This window comes from Pleurodeles waltl, chromosome 7, assembly GCF_031143425.1.
Source record: "Pleurodeles waltl isolate 20211129_DDA chromosome 7, aPleWal1.hap1.20221129, whole genome shotgun sequence".
NCBI classification, from domain to species: domain Eukaryota; kingdom Metazoa; phylum Chordata; class Amphibia; order Caudata; family Salamandridae; genus Pleurodeles; species Pleurodeles waltl.
The window spans coordinates 1,498,192,517-1,498,211,239 of NC_090446.1; the positions used below are offsets into that span (position 1 = coordinate 1,498,192,517).

Sequence of the window (18,723 nt, forward strand, 5' to 3'; positions counted from 1 at the left end):
GAAGCAGATATGGGAAAACTTGTCCAAATGGTGATGAGATTGGATGGAAACTCTAGATAGAGCACCAAACAAATATGAGTTTCCATTTGGCTTTGTAATTCTTATTTGAAGAGTCTTTTCTGGCTTTAGCAGTATCGCTCTAGAGTCTTCAGAGATGTTTAGGCGATTGTGTTCCGTAGGAAGGCTGACAAATTTAGTGACTTCTGATTCCGATGTAACAGCCGACCATCGGGCACTGTCAATAAGGTTGATATAGGTTTGAGAGGAATGTGACATTCTGAGTGGAGAAGTAGCTCTGTGTACCAGTATTGTCTGGGCCATTGTGGAGCTATCAGAGTGACAGGGCATTGTTCTTACTTTATTTTGCTTATTACTCTAGGCACCATAGGGATCAGAGGGGGGCACACATCCTTCCGGAGTCAGAAATTGAGTGAGTGTTCTTAAATCAAGCAAGATTAACACTTGTTAGTTACAACACTTAGAAATTGCAAAAACAATTGAATGAAAAATATAAAAAACAGGTTATTACTATTATTGATATTCTGGAGATCAATTTTCAATTGCCAGAAACATTTGTCTCAGAAGATAAATACAGTTTTAATGTATTGTGATCCAAAGCTGTTCCTTCTGACATGTTGCCATATGTTGTCTTCTCACAGGCAGACCTTCAATGATACTGAGCACCTGACTGATGCCATGTGGCTCATCCCCATCACCTTCCTCACCATCGGATATGGGGATGCCGTGCCTAGCACCATCTGCGGGAGGATCGTCTGCCTCTGCACAGGGGTCATGGTAAGTTATGAAGAAGAATCTTGAAATTCCCAATAGGCATTACCTTGTTGATGACTGCTAACCACCTGAAACTAGCTCACCAAGGAAATCTTGATCTGCAGATCTGGAGCACGAGTTCCCTGTTTTTGAAAACATGTTAGAGAAGACATCTTAAAGTAACATTAGAAGCTGTTTTCACTCTTTACACTCAGACCCTGTGTCAACTTTGTGTCCTTCCATTGGTTAAAGTTACTCAAATGGATCTTAACTTTTATTTCTCCTTCCTCATCAGATATAGCCACCATTACACCAGTGCCATGGTAATTGGACCAGTTTCCGAATGTCAGCCTATTAAAGCTGCATTTCAAACATTATATGAATGAATGCTTTATTATACACTAGCCTGCTTAACATCCATCACTCCCTTTTCACTTGCCCCTTTTACAGCAGGATAATAGACAGACTGGTGAGACCCTGAATTCTACATATATTAAGTGTTGCTGCAAGAGAAAACGAAATATAGATTCTAGCGCAAAAAGAAATGCCCTTATCAGTGGTTGCTCAAGCTTTTTAATGGTACTAATTGGCGTGTGCATGCCTGGCAGCTTGGGCTTTTAACTGTTCTAATCGGCACCTTTTTCTGAAAATTTAGCATATATATAAATATTTTTGAGCATCACAAGCACTTGAATGATCTGAAAGTGTGTAATAAAGTCGAAAATGCTGTTGAACTTGACTCTTTCTGTTATGTCATCTCTAGACTTCTTGTTTTCACCCTCCTGTTTTCTAAACCCGTTTTCGTTGGCTTTTATAACTCAGCACACTTCACCACTGCTAACTAGTGCTAAAGTGTGTGTGCTCTGTCCCTGAACCATGGTGAAATTGGCTTACACCCGTCAGCACTTGTAAGCTCCTAGTAAAGTGATACTGGATGTAAAGTAAATGCTACTAGTGGGCCCGCGGCACTGAGTGTGCCACCCACTTAATTACCACCCCCTTAAGTAACCCATTTAAACATGCCCCAGGCCTGTCATTACAGCCTGTGTGTGTTGCCAGGCCTTTACCTTCATTTTTAGGTTGAGCATAGCAGTGCGTAAGCGCTGCTTTCTCCAACATGTTGGTATGTATCTGGGCTTTTAACCACGCCCACTGTACGCCCATCACTATCACTCATTCATGGGCCTGCTCTGTGATTAACAAATCGCAATTAAGTAATCGCTGTTGAAATGTATGAAACTCCAGGAGTTTCATACTGCGATTCGCAAGGGCTCGTAAATGGACCTACCTCATCAATATTCATGAGGTAGGTCGCAATTTGCGAACCATTGTGAATGGCTACAATCACAGGGATGGTGGCCTGCTGGGCTCAGCAGACCACCATGTCTGTGATTGCTTTTCATTAAAGCAATTTTTTCCATTTTTTAAGAGTAGGCAGTTGTCCGTGGGACCACTGCCTGCTCTTAAAAAAACATTTGCGCATGCATTCACAAAGGGGAAGAGGTCCCTTAGGAACCCCTTCCCCTTTGCAAAAGTGTTACCACCTACTTGACGTAGGTGGTAACTGCGATTGTTTTGCGACTGCATTCACGGTCACTAAACAATCTAACATACCTCTGCAATTCAGTATTAGGAAGGGATGGCCTTGACACGCCCCTTCCTTATACCGAATCGGTATGTAGGCGCAAATCCAATTTGCGATTCAGTAAGAAGTTACAGAATCGCAAATTGGACTTGTTACATACCAAAACGCATTTTTGCAATCGCAAACGGGCTGATCGCAAAAATCTTTGATACATCTGGCCCAAAATCTCTCTCAAATTAGAGTGAAGAGATACGGTAAGATCTGCATCCAATGGCATATATGTGTGACTGGTTACTCTACCACAAACGTGACTGATATCCTGTCCGGCATATTACGATTCCCATAGGATGTAATCGGATCATAATACGGCAGACGGGATATCCGTCATGATTGTGACAGATGAACCGCGTCCACCGAACTCTGAATCAGGACCATAGTCTTTATAAGATTCACTGGTATGACAAGGGAGTAGCACGGCACGCAGAGGGTGGGGGAGGGGTGAGCCGGGTCTGACTAGGGACACATGATACACCACCAAGATATAAGATAGTCACCTGGAATGCCAAGGGGAGGGTATGTTGAGGGGCACAGGGTGATGTCCTACTGACGCAGGCAGGGGATTGGTGTACACCGATTTAGTAGAAGAGGAAGTCAGTAAGTTTAAAACGAAGCTGTACTTGTCAATGCACTCATCCCATGGACGAGGGGTGTCAGTGTGAGTGGTGCCTTGTGTTCCATTTAAGATGCAATATTCAGAAGCTGACCCATGCAGCAGATATATATTGGTGCAGGGGGCACTGGGCGGTATGGCCCTCTGCATTTTGAATGTGTGTGCACCTAACAATGACGATAGAGAGTTTTACCTGAAATTCAGGACCTGTTGACAGCACTATAATTACTAGGTTGTTATGGTTGGGAGATTTTAACAGTGTAGTAGATGGAGAGCTGGATCGGAAGCCACCAAGGCATATGACGAAAACAGCTATGGTGGAATTGCGGTAATGTAGATTGTGGGATGTGTTGATATCTGGAGAGAAATGCATCCAATGGCCAGGGAATACTCTTGTCACTCATTGACGAATGGTACTTGCAGTAGGCTGGATAGAGTGCTGGGTACTGAGGATGTAGCCTGTTCGGTGCACAGGGCTGAGTACCTAGGCCATTATTTATCTGACCACTCACCTGTGAAATTGTAGTTGATGAATGGGAGAGCGGTGCGGGCCGATGTGGCTGCCTTTGAATGCCATTATTGAGGCGGCATGCCGAGAGACGCTGGGTGCAGCTCTGATGAAGTATATGAACGGTAACTGCGGCTCGATGGACAGTAGAGTGAATGAGTGGGAAGCGATAAAGGTGGTCAAGAGAGGGGAATGCCTGAGTAGGGTGTACGGTATCAGACAGCAGTTGAATGAGGAACTGAAAACACTTGAGCGGAGACTGAAGAGCAGGGACATGAGGCACAGGATCCAGAGCTGGAGGTAGAGGTCACAATGACCAGGCATGCAATTAGGGAAGGCTGGGATGGATTGGACAAACTCCCAGAAAGAGTATAGACAGCGACTACATAGTGAGGGTGAAAGACCCAGAAGATTATAAGAGTGGCTGTTGAAAAGGGAGGATCAAAGACTCCCTACCATGTCCCCGGGAAGGCCTGGCAGACCACTGGCAAATACACAAGAATCAAATACCAGGGTGCCAATGGACCATCTCGAAGGCTATATGACTCGGAGAGGGTTCTGGGGCATGATGTGCTGGTTGAGTATTTGGAGAGGGTGGATTTCCCTATGCTCCCGATGGCAATATGGGAGGAACTGGATGCAGAGATCACACTGGAGGAAATGAGGGGAGCACTTGGGAAGATGAATAAAGGGAAGACGCCAAGGCAGGATGGGTTCCCTGTCACATTTGATCTGGTCTACGCAATGCAGTTACCTCTGCTGGAGGTATATGGGGGAGGCTAGGTGCAGTGGTGTGTTGCCTCACACATTGCAGGAAGGGGTGGTGTTCATGGTCCTGAAGCAAGTTGGGGACTAGTTGAATCCGGCTGCATAGAGACCCCTAACAATGTTGAACGTGGACACGCATAAAACTTTACATTATGATGAACCCAGATACCTGGCAAGAAAGATTAGAATCTCAGGAGGCAGCCACTCCCTCAGAAGTGAAAACTCTCTCAGGCTAGAACCCCTAGATTCAGAAAGTGAAAAACCGACACACGCCCCTTTTCAGGATCAGCTCCAAGGATTTGGAATTCCCTACCACCCGAGGTTCGATCAAACCCATCTACCCACGTTTAAAAAAAAAGAGGTGAAAAAGATCCTAATGAACAGATTTGATAGACTGGAAGAATGTGGGGGCAGTGGCAGGACTAAAGATGAACAGAGGCAAGACACTGCTGCTCCCACTGGGGGAACTATGTGCGGTGCCTGAGCTGGGGTTGCCCCAGGTGGGGCTCAGTTGGGAGCCTCAGACCTTTCAGTATTGGTAGCACGAGCGGTGGAAGGCGAATATCGCCATAACTTAGCGAAGATGTTGGAGGGGCTGAAGAAGTCAGTCACATTTTGGAATACGCTGCAGCTCTCTGTGGCAGGCAGGATAGGAGTTCCAAAAATGGTTTTCCCTCCAAGATGTTTGTATATTATACAGAATTGACTGCACACAATACCAGGCAGCATATTCAAAACACTAGATAGTCTGTTGGTCTTCATGGTCTTGGCAGGAAAAGATAGCTCTGCCAATGCTCAAGCTGAATCTTGAGGGAGGGGCATGAATTTACGAGACCTTGAGTTATATTACTATGCATCAAAGTTACAACACGCAGCTCGTTGGGTCACGGTGGAAGATAACTGGGATCAGAGACTGTTGAGAGGTACCCATTGGAGTACACCCTTAGTGGATTTATTAGTGAGAGGGGCCAGGATGCTGACTCACTTCCACAACCTTGTGCTACACCTGCGGGATACATGGGAGACAGTGATTACCAGGGTCCTTTAGCGACCTCCCTTTGTGAGAGAGCTGTGCATCTGGTCATTGGTGCAGTTCAAGTACAGCCTTTGTTGGTGGCCAGATGGAGAGCAGGGGGATGGAAGAATCTGAGAGATTTGTGCCCAAACGGTCGGTTTATTACATTTGGGAATTCTCAGTGGAACCTGGCCAATTTATGCAATTTGCCAATATTGCTGGAATGTCCCAGGAGATCTGGATGGGGTTCCCTGCGGCCCCAGGGGATCAGACAGACCTGTTGTTGGCACAGGGCGATGTACAGCGTTCGGTGTCCTTGTTCTACTGGCACTCAATAGGGACTCAGTTGGGCGGGACAAACCGGCTAGGTGGGCCTGGCGAGAAGACCTGGAAGGGGATTTGACTGAGAAAGAATGGAAGGAGGCCTGCACACTACCTGACAGGTGTCCTATAATGCCAGGTTCAAGTTAATACAGTTTATTGATTTGCACCGCCCTTATCTGACACTGATTAAATTGAGCAGAATGTATATGGGCAGGATGGTGGACTTCTTGCGATGTGGAGCAGAGGCGGTGTTCTTTCTTCAAGTGGCCTTCTCGAGTCTGACGGTTTGTGAATATTGGATGATGGTGAGGGAGAGAGTGGAGAGGGTGGCTGGTGTTGTGACTGAGGAGACACCCAAAGGATGCCCTCTGGGTTTGTACAGAAGCTACAAAATGTGGCGATGAGTTGGAAGTTTCTACACTTGGTACTGGTGCTATCCAAAAGAAGGGTGGCAATAGGGTGGCTTGGACAAAGAGTTCCTTCAGTGGCACTGTGGTGCCCGGGACACATTAGAATGAGGCGTGGCAGAGGAACAGCACATCTGGATGTTCAGAAGCTGTGACAAGGTTGGAGAGGACATGGATTGCGGGTTGCTGGAAGCCTTTCAAAGGATTGAGGAGGAAGCAGGGGACCTGGAAGCAGGAGTACAAGCCGGTGATGGGGATGCATCAGAAATGACTAGAGAGGAGGAAGAATAAAGGGGATGCGGTGTGGTTGAGTACACTTGGGGCAGAGGATTGAATAGGCAACACACAGGGAAGATGTGGTGAGAAGGAGCCATATGTTATTTTGTGACACGTGACAGAATTATAAATATATGTACGCTGTTTTTGGGCAGGGGAGGGCCCTCTCCTGCAACACAGTGATTCCTGGTGCGCATGCAAACATTTGGGGTAATCTGTGAAGCGGTGGGCTGAGAAAAAGGGGGCTCAACAAAACATTGCGTTTCCCATGCTAATTCCCATAGGATCTGTCAACACGTCTACAGCTCGAACCACTGGATGGAATTACACCAAATTTGGCAGAAATGCTTCCTAAAGGACTATGACTTTCTTAATATGATAGAGTCTTAAATAATATAGGTTGTCCTTTCACAGGTGTAAGTTGTAGTAAATCACCAAAATCTGTTGCATTCTCAGATGCACAAAGGCAAGCAGGAAGTTTGAGATCATGCTCTCCTCATCATTAATTGAAAATGTTAGTGTAAGGATAGCTTTCTGGGTGTGAGAGTGATTGTCAGAATGTGTCTCTGGATTTGACAGTACATGTGAGAGTGTCTACGTTATTGTGAGAGTATTTGTGAGAGTCTCTATCTGGTTGTGAGAGGAAGTGTGACAGTGTCAACCTGGATGCAAAGGTGGGTGTGAGAGTGTCTCTCTAAGTGTGAGAGTGTCTGTGTAGATGCGACAGTGGATATAACACATCTCTCTAATAGTGAGAATGGCTGTGACAGTGACTGCCTGCATGTCAGACTGGGTGTGAGAGTAGCTGTCTGGGTGAGAGGGTGAGTGTCAGAGTGTGTCTCTGAGTTGGACACTACATATGAGAGTGTCTGTGTTATTGTAAGACTGAGCATAACAGTCTCTGTTTGGGTATGAGAGGTAATGTGACAGTATCTGCCTGGATATGAGGGTGGGTGTGAGAGCGTCTCTCTGAGTGTCAGAGTGAGTGTCCGGATGTCTGTGTAGATGTGACAGTGCATGTAATAGCATCTCTGTAGGTGTGAGAGTGCGTTTGACAGTGTCTGCCTGCATGTCAGACTGGGTGTGAGTGTCTCTCTGTGTGTAATACTGAATGTGAGAGTGTCTCTGTGTAGGAGGCTGGACTGGCTTGTAGTGAGTACCAAGGGGTACTTGCACCTTGCACTAGGCCCAGTTATCCCTTATTAGTGTATAGGGTGTCTAGCAGCATAGGCTGATAGATAATGGTAGCTTAGCAGAGCAGCTTAGGCTGAACTAGGAGACGAGTGAAGCTCCTACAGTACCACTAGTGTCACTTGCACAATATCATAAGAAAACACAATACACAGTTATACTAAAAATAAAGGTACTTTATTTTTATGACAATATGCCAAAGTATCTCAGAGTGTACCCTCAGTATGAGGATAGCAAATATACACGAGATATATGTACACAATACCAAAAATATGCAGTATAGTCTTAGAAAACAGTGCAAACAATGTATAGTTACAATAGGATGCAATGGGGACACATAGGGATAGGGGCAACACAAACCATATACTCCAAAAGTGGAATGCGAACCACGAATTGACCCCAAACCTATGTGACCTTGTAGAGGGTCGCTGGGACTATTAGAAAATAGTAAGGGTTAGAAAAATAGCCCACCCCAAGACCCTGAAAAGTGAGTGCAAAGTGCACTAAAGTTCCCCAAAGGACATAGAAGTCGTGATAGGGGAATTCTGCAGGAAAGACACAAACCAGCAATGCAACAACGATGGATTTCCAGTCGAGGGTACCTGTTGAACAAGGGGACCAAGTCCAAAAGTCACAAGCAAGTCGGAGATGGGCAGATGCCCAGGAAATGCCAGCTGTGGGTGCAAAGAAGCTGCTACTGGACTGTAGAAGCTTAGGTTTCTGCAGGAACGACAAGTGCTAGAGACTTCCCCTTTGGAGGACGGATCCCACACGCCGTGGAGAGTCGTGCAGAAGTGTTTTCCCGCCGAAAGACTGCCAACAAGCCTTGCTAGCTGCAAATCGTGCAGTTAGTGTTTTTGGATGCTGCTGTGGCCCAGGAGGGACCAGGATGTCGCAAATTGCGTCAGGAGACAGAGGGGACGTCGTGCAAGACAAGGAGCCCTCTCAGCAGCAGGCAGCACCCAGAGAAGTGCCAGAAACAGGCACTACGAGGATGCGTGAAACGGTGCTTGCCCAAAGTTGCACAAAGGAGTCGCCGGAGACCAACTTAGAAAGTCGTGCAATGCAGGTTAGAGTGCTGTGGACCCAGGCTTGGCTGTGCACAAAGGATTTCCGCCGGAAGTGCACAGAGGCCGGAGTAGCTGCAAAAGTCGCGGTTCCCAGCAATGCAGTCTGGCGTGGGGAGGCAAGGACTTACCTCCACCAAACTTGGACTGAAGAGTCACTGGACTGTGGGGGTCACTTGGACACAGTTGCTGGATTCAAGGGACCTCGCTCGTCGTGCTGAGAGGAGACCCAGGGGACCGGTAATGCAGCTTTTTGGTGCCTGCGGTTGCAGGGGGAAGATTCCGTCGACCCACGGGAGATTTCTTCGGAGCTTCTAGTGCAGAGAGGAGGCAGACTACCCCCACAGCATGCACCACCAGGAAAACAGTCGAGAAGGCGGCAGGATCAGCGTTACAGAGTTGCAGTAGTCGTCTTAGCTACTTTGTTGCAGTTTTGCAGGCTTCCGGCGCAGTCAGCAGTCGATTCCTTGGCAGAAGGTGAAGAGAGAGATGCAGAGGAACTCGGATGAGCTCGTGCATTCGTTATCTAAGGAATCCCCAGAGACAGAGACCCTAAATATCCAGAAAAGAGGTTTTGGCTACCTAGGAGAGAGGATAGGCTAGCAACACCTGAAGGAGCCTATCAGAAGGAGTCTCTGACGTCACCTGGTGGCACTGGCCACTCAGAGCAGTCCAGTGTGCCAGCAGCACCTCTGTTTCCAAGATGGCAGACGTCTGGAGCACACTGAAGGAGCTCTGGACACCTCCCAGGGGAGGTGCAGGTCAGGGGAGTGGTCACTCCCCTTTCCTTTGTCCAGTTTCGCGCCAGAGCAGGGCTAAGGGGTCCCTGAACCGGTGTAGACTGGCTTATGCAGAAATGGGCACCAAATGTGCCCATGAAAGCATTTCCAGAGGCTGGGGGAGGCTACTCCTCCCCTGCCTTCACACCATTTTCCAAAGGGAGAGGGTGTAACACCCTCTCTCAGAGGAAGTCCTTTGTTCTGCCATCCTGGGACAAGCCTGGCTTGACCCCAGGAGGGCAGAAACCTGTCTGAAGGGTTGGCAGCAGCAGCAGCTGCAGTGAAACCCCAGGAAAGGCAGTTTGGCAGTACCAGGGTCTGTGCTACAGACCACTGGGATCATGGGATTGTGCCAACCATGCCAGGATGGCATAGAGGGGGCAATTCCATGATCATAGACATGTTACATGGCCATATTCGGAGTTACCATTGTGAAGCTACATATAGGTAGTGTCCTATATGTAGTGCACGCGTGTAATGGTGTCCCCGCACTCACAAAGTCCGGGGAATTGGCCCTGAACAATGTGGGGGCACCTTGGCTAGTGCCAGGGTGCCCTCACACTAAGTAACTTTGCACCTAACCTTTACCAGGTAAAGGTTAGACATATAGGTGACTTATAAGTTACTTAAGTGCTGTGTAAAATGGCTGTGAAATAACGTGGACGTTATTTCACTCAGGCTGCAGTGGCAGGCCTGTGTAAGAATTGTCAGAGCTCCCTATGGGTGGTAAAAGAAATGCTGCAGCCCATAGGGATCTCCTGGAACCCCAATACCCTGGGTACCTCAGTACCATATACTAGGGAATTATAAGGGTGTTCCAGTAAGCCAATGTAAATTGGTAAAATTGGTCACTAGCCTGTTAGTGACAATTTGAAAGAAATGAGAGAGCATAACCACTGAGTTAGCAGAGCCTCAGTGAGACAGTTAGTCACTACACAGGTAACACATTCAGGCACACTTATGAGCACTGGGGCCCTGGATGACACATACAACTAAAACAACGTATATACAGTGAAAAATGGGGGTAACATGCCATGCAAGATGGTACTTTCCTACACTCTGCTAGAGTGTAGTCTGTCTTATTGTTATGTTTCCCGAGCTCTGCGGATCCAGTCGCGGATTCACACCTGGGGTCCTGCTGAGCCCAGTGACTGGATCTGCGGATCTGTATTTCCTAGCCATTATTTGTCCCATCACCACAACTATATCACCATCATGGGGGTCAGGGAACCCCCACCCTGACCCCCCTCAACTCAATTGCCCCCTACATTTCAGCCCCGGGGACCGTTTACTGACAAAAGAAAATGGTGGCTGCAACTTTTTTCTCAGGTTGCAGGCAGCCAATCAGATTCCTCCTATGGCATGTGGATCTGCGGTTCCGCCCGCGCAGGATCCACGCCCCCATATATATCTATATTTTTTGCCCCTAAATTTCTCCTAAACTACTGAACGGATTCATACCAAATCACAAAACGCGTGATCTACGCAACAAAATCTACCTTCGGTGAAATTCCATTTAGTGGTTCGGGCTGTAGGCATGTTTTAAAGGTCCTATGGAAAGATTCATGGGGAAAACGTGTTTGGGACCATCCATTTTTTCTCGGTCCCTGCTTGACAGATCACCTCGAAACTTTCACGACAGAAACTGAACTCAGGAAAGTATACGTTTTGATCATTTTGTGAAGATTTCTCAAGCAGCACCAAAGTTAATAGCAAAACGAAAAATGCTTTTTCTATAGAAACTAGGTCTTAACTATAACTACCTAGTGGCAATATATATATATATATATATATATATATATATACATACATACATACATACACGAGGTAGGTCAATATTAGCAACCCACTAGGAATCCCTAATTTAAAAAGAAAACTTTCATACATTACGAAAGCGATTACCAAACAGCAATTTGGAAATCTCAATTCTAAGAGTACGTAGATCAGGCCAGGGTATTTTGCAACCACAAAAAAAGTCTCAAAAAATGATAAATAAGCTAAAAGTAGAACAATGTATATTGCAATTCCAATTAAGAAAATCTACAGCAAGCACTAGAAAATCTGCCTGGGGTATCTAAACAGTTTATTTTATGCATACAGCAAAAAGGCAACCAGGCTCCGTTATCCTACAAGGATCCCTACACAGAATGGCAATTAAAAGAACTTTACTTCCTCTCAGAATCCCCACCCCAAAATATATCATCACCGAAGTACAACTTTCATAAGCCCTCTGTGGCACCATAATAAACAAGCTTATCTCCAAAAGAAGGCTGTTAGATTTCACATTTCAAACGTGCCGAAACGTATTGGGAGAAAAGGCTAGATAAAAGGCAAGACGTGAAGCATTCAGTGTTTAAAATACCAATTCCTCATTTCCAAGTGAAAAATCATCTTATGAGGACATTTACAAAACTCTGTAACACCCCACTCAGAAATAATGGCATTTATGAGGCAAAACTGAGTACCTTACCCACATTCAACCCATTGGTAATGAGTGCAGTGTGAAATAACAGGTTGGCCGTGAGGTGCCGACGAATACCTTCATTGGCTCCAAAACACGAAACAGTTGAAAAGGCAGCACAGCGACTGATGTTATTTTCTATTTCTATTGCCAGAAAAGGAGTTGCAATAGCAAGAAGACTGAGACTCAGGCCTGCCAACCTGCCCGCTTTGTGTTTTTTTAACTCACTTGGTTGGCTTGTGCTCTACCAGACGTTCTTTTACTATTGTACAGCTTCACTGGTCTGTAACCAGTGACAGGCTTAAAACAAACACCATGTACATTCCTCTTCATAAATCATCACCCTGGAGGAAAACATGTCCCTTTGAGAATTGGGTTCTGATCTATGAAGGACTTGAAATGCAACTAATAGCTCTACTTGGAAGAGCAGGGACTGATGTAGGAAACAACTATACTTCATTCAAACAAAGGGCCTGATTTAGAGATTGGCAGATGGGATACTTTGTCAAAAATGTGACAGATTTCCCGTCCCTTATGTTATAAAGTGTTATAGGATATTATGTACTTGTAATGTGGCAGAGGGTATATCTGCCACGTTTGTGAATGACTATCCCATCTGCCAAACTCTAATCAGGTCCAAAGTGTGTTAATGCAAGACTTATTCAACTGGGGTTTAAAGGAGTAAAACCTATGGTCTCAAAGTAAGTATGGTAAGATAAATCCTTATCGAACCCTACTCCCGTTTGTGCCAGTGGACGGCCACTTGCAAGACTGAGGAGTGGAGCCACCCATCCTCTAGCAGGGACACTAGAATGTGGAGATCAACCGTATTTTGTGGTGTAACCAATGTAACCACTGTAACCACTGTGGCATGGCACGCACAAGCATTCTCAACCCATGACAAAAAGAAGACATACATTTAAGAGCAGAAGTCTGGGCATGCCTAGGTTTGATAGTTTAGTGACCTCACTCAGCATAGATGTTTATGAGGAAATTTTATTAATCACATGATTGGCATCTGGCACTTCAGATATGGAGCGATAATTCACACATCATAATGAAAATGATTATACTGTCAGGTTCACAACGAACTACAAAGGAAGTACCATCCAATTTCTAAATTTTGAATATTAAATCCAGAACAATAAAACAGAAAGGCACTGTTGGAGCTGGCCCTCTACTTGGTCACTGTAGGAAAGTAGCCTCTTTCTAGCTTGGTTACCCCCACTTTTGGCCTGTTTGTCAGTGTGTTTGACTGTGTCTACTGGGATCCTGCTAATCAGGACCCCAGTAGTTATGCTCTCTTTCTGGGTTATTGCATGCTGGTAACCCAGTATTTTACCCACAATTGGCATACTGGTTCCCACTCATAAGCCCCTAGTATATGGTACTTAGGTACCCAAGGGATTGGGGTCCCAGGGAATCCTTATGGGCTGCAGCATATCTTTTGCCACCCGTAGGGAGCCCATGCAAAGGATTATACAGGACTGCCATTGCAGCCTGTGTGAAAAGGTGCATGCACCCTTTCACTGCCATTTACACTGCACCAGGTCTCTTATAAGTAACCCCTATAGCAAGCCCTCCATCCCTGAGGGCAGGGTGCAGAGTACCTGTGTGGGAGGGCACCCCTGCACTAGCAGAGGTGCCCCCACGACCTCCAGGACCATTTTCCTGGACTTCGTGAGTGCGGGATGCCATTTTACGCGTGTACTGGACATAGGTCTCTACCTATGTCCAGCTACATAATGGTAACTCCGAACATAGTCATGTTTGGTATCAAACATGTTGGAATCATACCCCAGTGCCTTTGCAACCATTGATTGTATGATTTCATGCACTCTGGGGGCTCCTTAGAGGACCCCCAGTATTCCCATTCCAGCCTTCTGAGGTTTTCCAGGCAGCCTCCTGTTGCTTGAGCAGCTCGAGCCCAGGAAGGCAGAACAAAGGATCTCCTTTGGGAGAGGGGTGTTACACCCTCTCTCTTTGGAAATAGGTGTTACAGGCTTGGGAGGGGTAGCCTCCCCAAACCACTGGTAATGCTTTGAAGGGCACATTTGGTGCCCTCCTTGCATAATCCAGTCTACACCAGATCATGGACCCCCAGTCCCTGCTCTGGCGTGAAACTGGACAAAGGAAAGGGGAGTGACCACTCCCCTGTCCATCACCACCCCAGGGGTGGTGCTCAGGGCTCCTCCAGAGGGTCCCCAGGTTTTGCCATCTTGGATTCCAAGTTGGCAAGGAACTTTGGGAGCATCAGAGTGGCTAGTGCCAGCAGGTGACGTCAGAGCCCTCCCCTGATAGGTGCTTACCTCTTTAGCTGACCAATCCGCCTTCTAGGGCTAAGTAGGGTCTCTCTCATGGGTGGTTCTTCAGATTCGGATTGCAAGACTCCAGCAGGAATCCTCTGCATCCTTTACCTCAACTTCTCACTAAAGAAACTGCATCTGGACTCCACGAACTGTACAAACTGCAACAAAGAAGCAAAGACGACTTTTGCAACATTGTATCTTCAGCTCCTGCCAGCAACTGCAACTGTTTCCCGGTCATGCATCCTCAGAGGATAGTTTGTCTTCAGCCTGCACTAGAAGAACAAAGGAATATCCCTTGGAGTGAAGGAGTCACTCCCCTACTTCAGCAAGCACCTCTCTGCAATGACGACCAGCTGCGTGGGGCCCCTCTCCTGACGAGTTGCGTGGATCCTGCATCACGGGTGGTGGATTGAAGTGGTCCCGACGTCCTACTGTCCAACTTTAGTGGAGGTAAGAGCTTTCCTCCCCACGCAAGACAGTACCCCGTGCACCCCGTGTTTTGCAGTTGCCAAGGCTTGTTGGCATCCTTCCACAAAGTTCTTCATACACCATGCAGCTCCGGCCCCCAGCACTCTATCCTGCGATGCACAGCTTCCTGAGTGGTTCTCCAGCGGCTTGGGATCCTTTGTTGTAGCGCTGTGTTGGCCTCCTTTTGCACCTTCTTTGTCCGCGTGCCTTGGGACTCCTGTGTGCGCTGCCTGGTCTTCTGTGGGCTCCCTGAGTTTCTGAGAGCCCCCTCTGACTCCACCACCAGGTCCTTCCGGGTCCCGGGCAGTGCCATTTTCCACTAACTGTGAGCTTTGCGTGTGCCAAGGCTTGTTGGTGGAATCCAGTGACACAAACCCGACTGCAATCTTCCATCCGGCGTGGGACATCATCTGCACCAACCAGGAACCCGCACCTGTCTTCTTTGGTGCAGTACTGACTGTTCTTCTTCACCGGTGGTTCTTCTTTTGCACCTTCATCCGAGTTAGCAGGGGCTCCTGTTCTCCTTGGACTCTTTTGTGCTTCTTGGACTTGGTCCTCTTCTTCCACAGGACTTCAGTACCAGGAATCCACTGTTGGTGTCTTGCAGTCTCCTCTAGTTCTTGCATTATCTTTTTTCTCGTGTTCTTGTGTGTTCTAGGAAAGTTACTGTGATTTACTCCTGCTTTCCTGGGCTCCGGGGAGGGTTCCATTACTTACCTTTAATGTTTTCTAATACTCCCAGTGCCCCTCTACACACTACCCTTGCCTAGGTGGGAAACTGACATTCACATTCCACTTTCTTAGTATATGGTTTGTGTTCCACCAGGCCCTTTTCTAACTATTGTGATTTTTACTATTTGCACTGTTTTCTATGTTTTCTGTACACCTGTTTTTGCATACTAGTGTATATAATTTGTGCATTACTTACCTCCTAAGGGAGTATAGCCTCTATGGTATTTTTGGTATTTGTGTCACCAAAATAAAGTACCTTTATTTTTGTAACACTGAGTAGTTTCTTTCATGTATGTGAGTACTGTGTGACTACAGTGGTATTGCATGATCTTTGCATGCCTCCTAGTTAGGCCTTGGCTGCTCAGCTAGAGCTACCCCTAGAGAGCCTGGCTTCTAGACTGACTACACTATACTAACAAGGGATAACTGGACCTGCTATGAGGGGTAAGTGCCATGGGTACCCACTACAAACCAGGCCAGCTTCCTACAGTCACCCCAAACCTTTCGCCTTCATTCCCTTCCTTTGTTGAAACTGTTTCCGTTGGCTTTTAGAACTAAAGTGCTTTTACCTTCTCTGTCAAATGTGGTAAAATTGGCTTAGTGCTAATTTGCTTGTGGGTCCCTAGTGGATGATACTACATGTGCTCAGGGACTGTACATTAACTGCTACTAATGGGCCACCCACTACAGTAGCCCTTTTAAAACATGTCACAGACCTGCCACTGTAGTCAGTGTGCAGTTTGAACTTGTTATTTCAGCCTGGCAAAATAAACTTTTTGCCAGGGCAAATCCCTCCTTTTATTACATATAATTCACCCAAAAGGTAGGCCCTAAAGGTTCATAGGGCAGAGTGCATTGTGTTTAAAATGTAGGACATGTGTGCTTATTTTTACGTGTGCTGGTAGTAAACAAATCCTAAAATCATTTTACTAAGGTAAGGCCGATTTCTCTGAAACTAAACTAGACTAAATCTGGGTTATTTTATTACATCAAGTGCTAATTTTGGATTGGGGACAGATAGAGATATACTGTATAGACTCAAATGAATTGTAATTTAAAATCATCCTTAATGATAAAGTCGGGTTTTAAGTCACAGTTTTGAAAATGCCACTTTTAGAAAATTATCTTTTCTTAACCATTTGTGCCTTCTGCCAGTATCCTGTGTCACATGACTGGGAATGGCTCTGCTGTTGGTGTGTGTGTATTCCCCCCTGACATTGCACCTTTTAGCGTGTCCCATTTTAACAATTACGCAAGGAAACTGCTGATTTTGTAACTGTTGTTTTTTTAACAATCATTTCACTTTTGGGGCTTCTAGAGTGTCTGTCCACAGGTGCTTGTATTTTTAAACCAACTTTATTTCCAATCTTATTTTAGTGCTTTCATGTTTTATGGAACATACATTATTGTTTACAATGTTTTTATCTTATACTTTGATGGGTATGGTAACCAAATAAAGTATTTTGAAACTGAACCCAATTTCTTAGAGGCTCCTCTTCAGAAAACATATAGCTTACAACTCTGTGTTACGTGCAAATAATGCACTCCTGCTATTCCAAATGAATGCTATTCAGCTTGGTGAGGTGACCTCTTGAAGGTGTTACTGAAGTCATGATTGGAAACATGAGGCTAAATTGACACATTTTGAGGATAGATGTAATCAGCGATGATACTACGAAGGTATCTTAGCAAAAGCAGAAGGAAACTAAGAAGCCCTAGGCGGGAAATGCTAAGATTTGCCAATGGAAAAAATAGTGACTAGTGGAAACAAAGCTCGATGACAGCTAATTATAATACTTATAATACTTTTGGTGGTGCTGTCTATAAGATCATAAATAAACATTACCATTAAGTGAACATCTCTAAGCTGTTAATACAATGATACAAGGGATCTTCTCATTTTCTCAAGTGCATGAGAAATCTACAACACCCAAATCAAATTTCATGGTATACAACATATCAAATCAGATACCAAAAGAAGAGATTTTACTTTAAGGGTGGCTCCTGTGGGCCACAATTAGGTCAACAAGATGCACTATTTTGTTGAAGTACTTAGAACCTAAGAAAGAGAAATAATGATCAATAATAATTATTAAAAGTGATTTATAGAATTCATTAAAATGTATTTATTTTTAATAAAATGTACTTTTGCATTCATTTTATATTCAGATTTTATTAAATTGTTTCGTAATTAAATATTAATGATATACTTGCTATATATTTATATTAATGTACATTTATCTATATTTCCAACTATTTTAACTAATTTTATTTATGTTTAAAATTATTTCCTAAGGACGTTTATTTTAAGTCCCTACTTTCATTATTTTCTTGGGGGCGGAATGTTGCAGGTGGGCAGATTTGTCATTGCCAGAACACCTAGGAGAAAGTCCTAAGCCCAGGCAGTATAAAGCCTGGCCTTCTGGATTTGATGACAAACGTACTATGGAAACAGAAGGCTGAAGGTGGGATCCTGTTTGGTATTCTGAGAACTCTCAGAGAGTTCCTACATATGCTGCCACTAGCTACTAGGAGAGTGGTTGTGAAGGAATTAATCAGTTTACAGCTAGATTATGGAAACTTCCTTTCCATAGGGAGCCCAAAATATGGTATCAAAAGACTTCAAGTAGTACAGAACGGCATAGCCATAATCTTTTATAAAATCCCCAAACATCAATCAGTCTAGCCCTAGCAGCTCTGCACTGGCTGCCGGTCCAGAAAATAATTAATTTTAAGATCCTCTGCCTATCCCATCGGATCATACGGAGGAGAAGCCAACCTATCATCCGTAAACTAATTCCCCCCTATGTCCCAAGGAGGCCTTTTCGATCCGGGAAGCAAGGGCTTCTGATGGTACCTAAGGTCAGCAGAGCAAGAAGTGGTGGTCGTTCCTTTGCATTCCTTGTCCCGAAACTGTGGAATGGTCTCGGTCCGACCTTAGATTTCAACAGTTGGAAGCTAGCTTCAGAAAACTCCTTAAAAGCCCTCTTTTCTAAAGTCCAGTAACCTAAAGTTCATTAATGTATTTTGGCTGGTGTTGTTGCTATTAGCGTCAGGAGACCCGGCCTGGGTAGCTACACACTACACCCTATCGGCACATTACTCCTATGATCCCCTTGTAGTATCCGTTGTAGATTCCATAAAGACCATTGGAACAGTTACCACCAACAAAATCTTCAAAGACTACCTGTAGGTCTCATTACAATTGTGGAAGCACTCTTCCACACAGATCTCTCAAAGGAGTAAACACACTTTACCTAGGAGCTCTCTTTCACCAAGAGGTAGCAGAACTTACTCTTGGTCTCGACCTCCTTGCTCTGATATGGATATATCTTTGAACATATTTTTTCTCATTTGCGATTTCTTGATTCCCCGTACCTTTGTTGATTTTT

At 45.4% G+C, this 18,723-nt stretch overlaps 1 protein-coding gene across 2 annotated transcripts in view; it reads left to right on the forward strand.

The window, feature by feature from the left end:
• Positions 1 to 18,723, forward strand: part of KCNN4 (potassium calcium-activated channel subfamily N member 4) — a 564,485-nt gene that overhangs the window by 323,773 nt on the left and 221,989 nt on the right. For both annotated transcript variants that reach the window (XM_069201258.1, XM_069201257.1), the window contains exon 4: positions 660 to 795. In XM_069201258.1, coding sequence (XP_069057359.1) covers positions 660 to 795 — 136 coding nt within the window. The remainder of the gene's footprint in view (positions 1 to 659; positions 796 to 18,723) is intronic.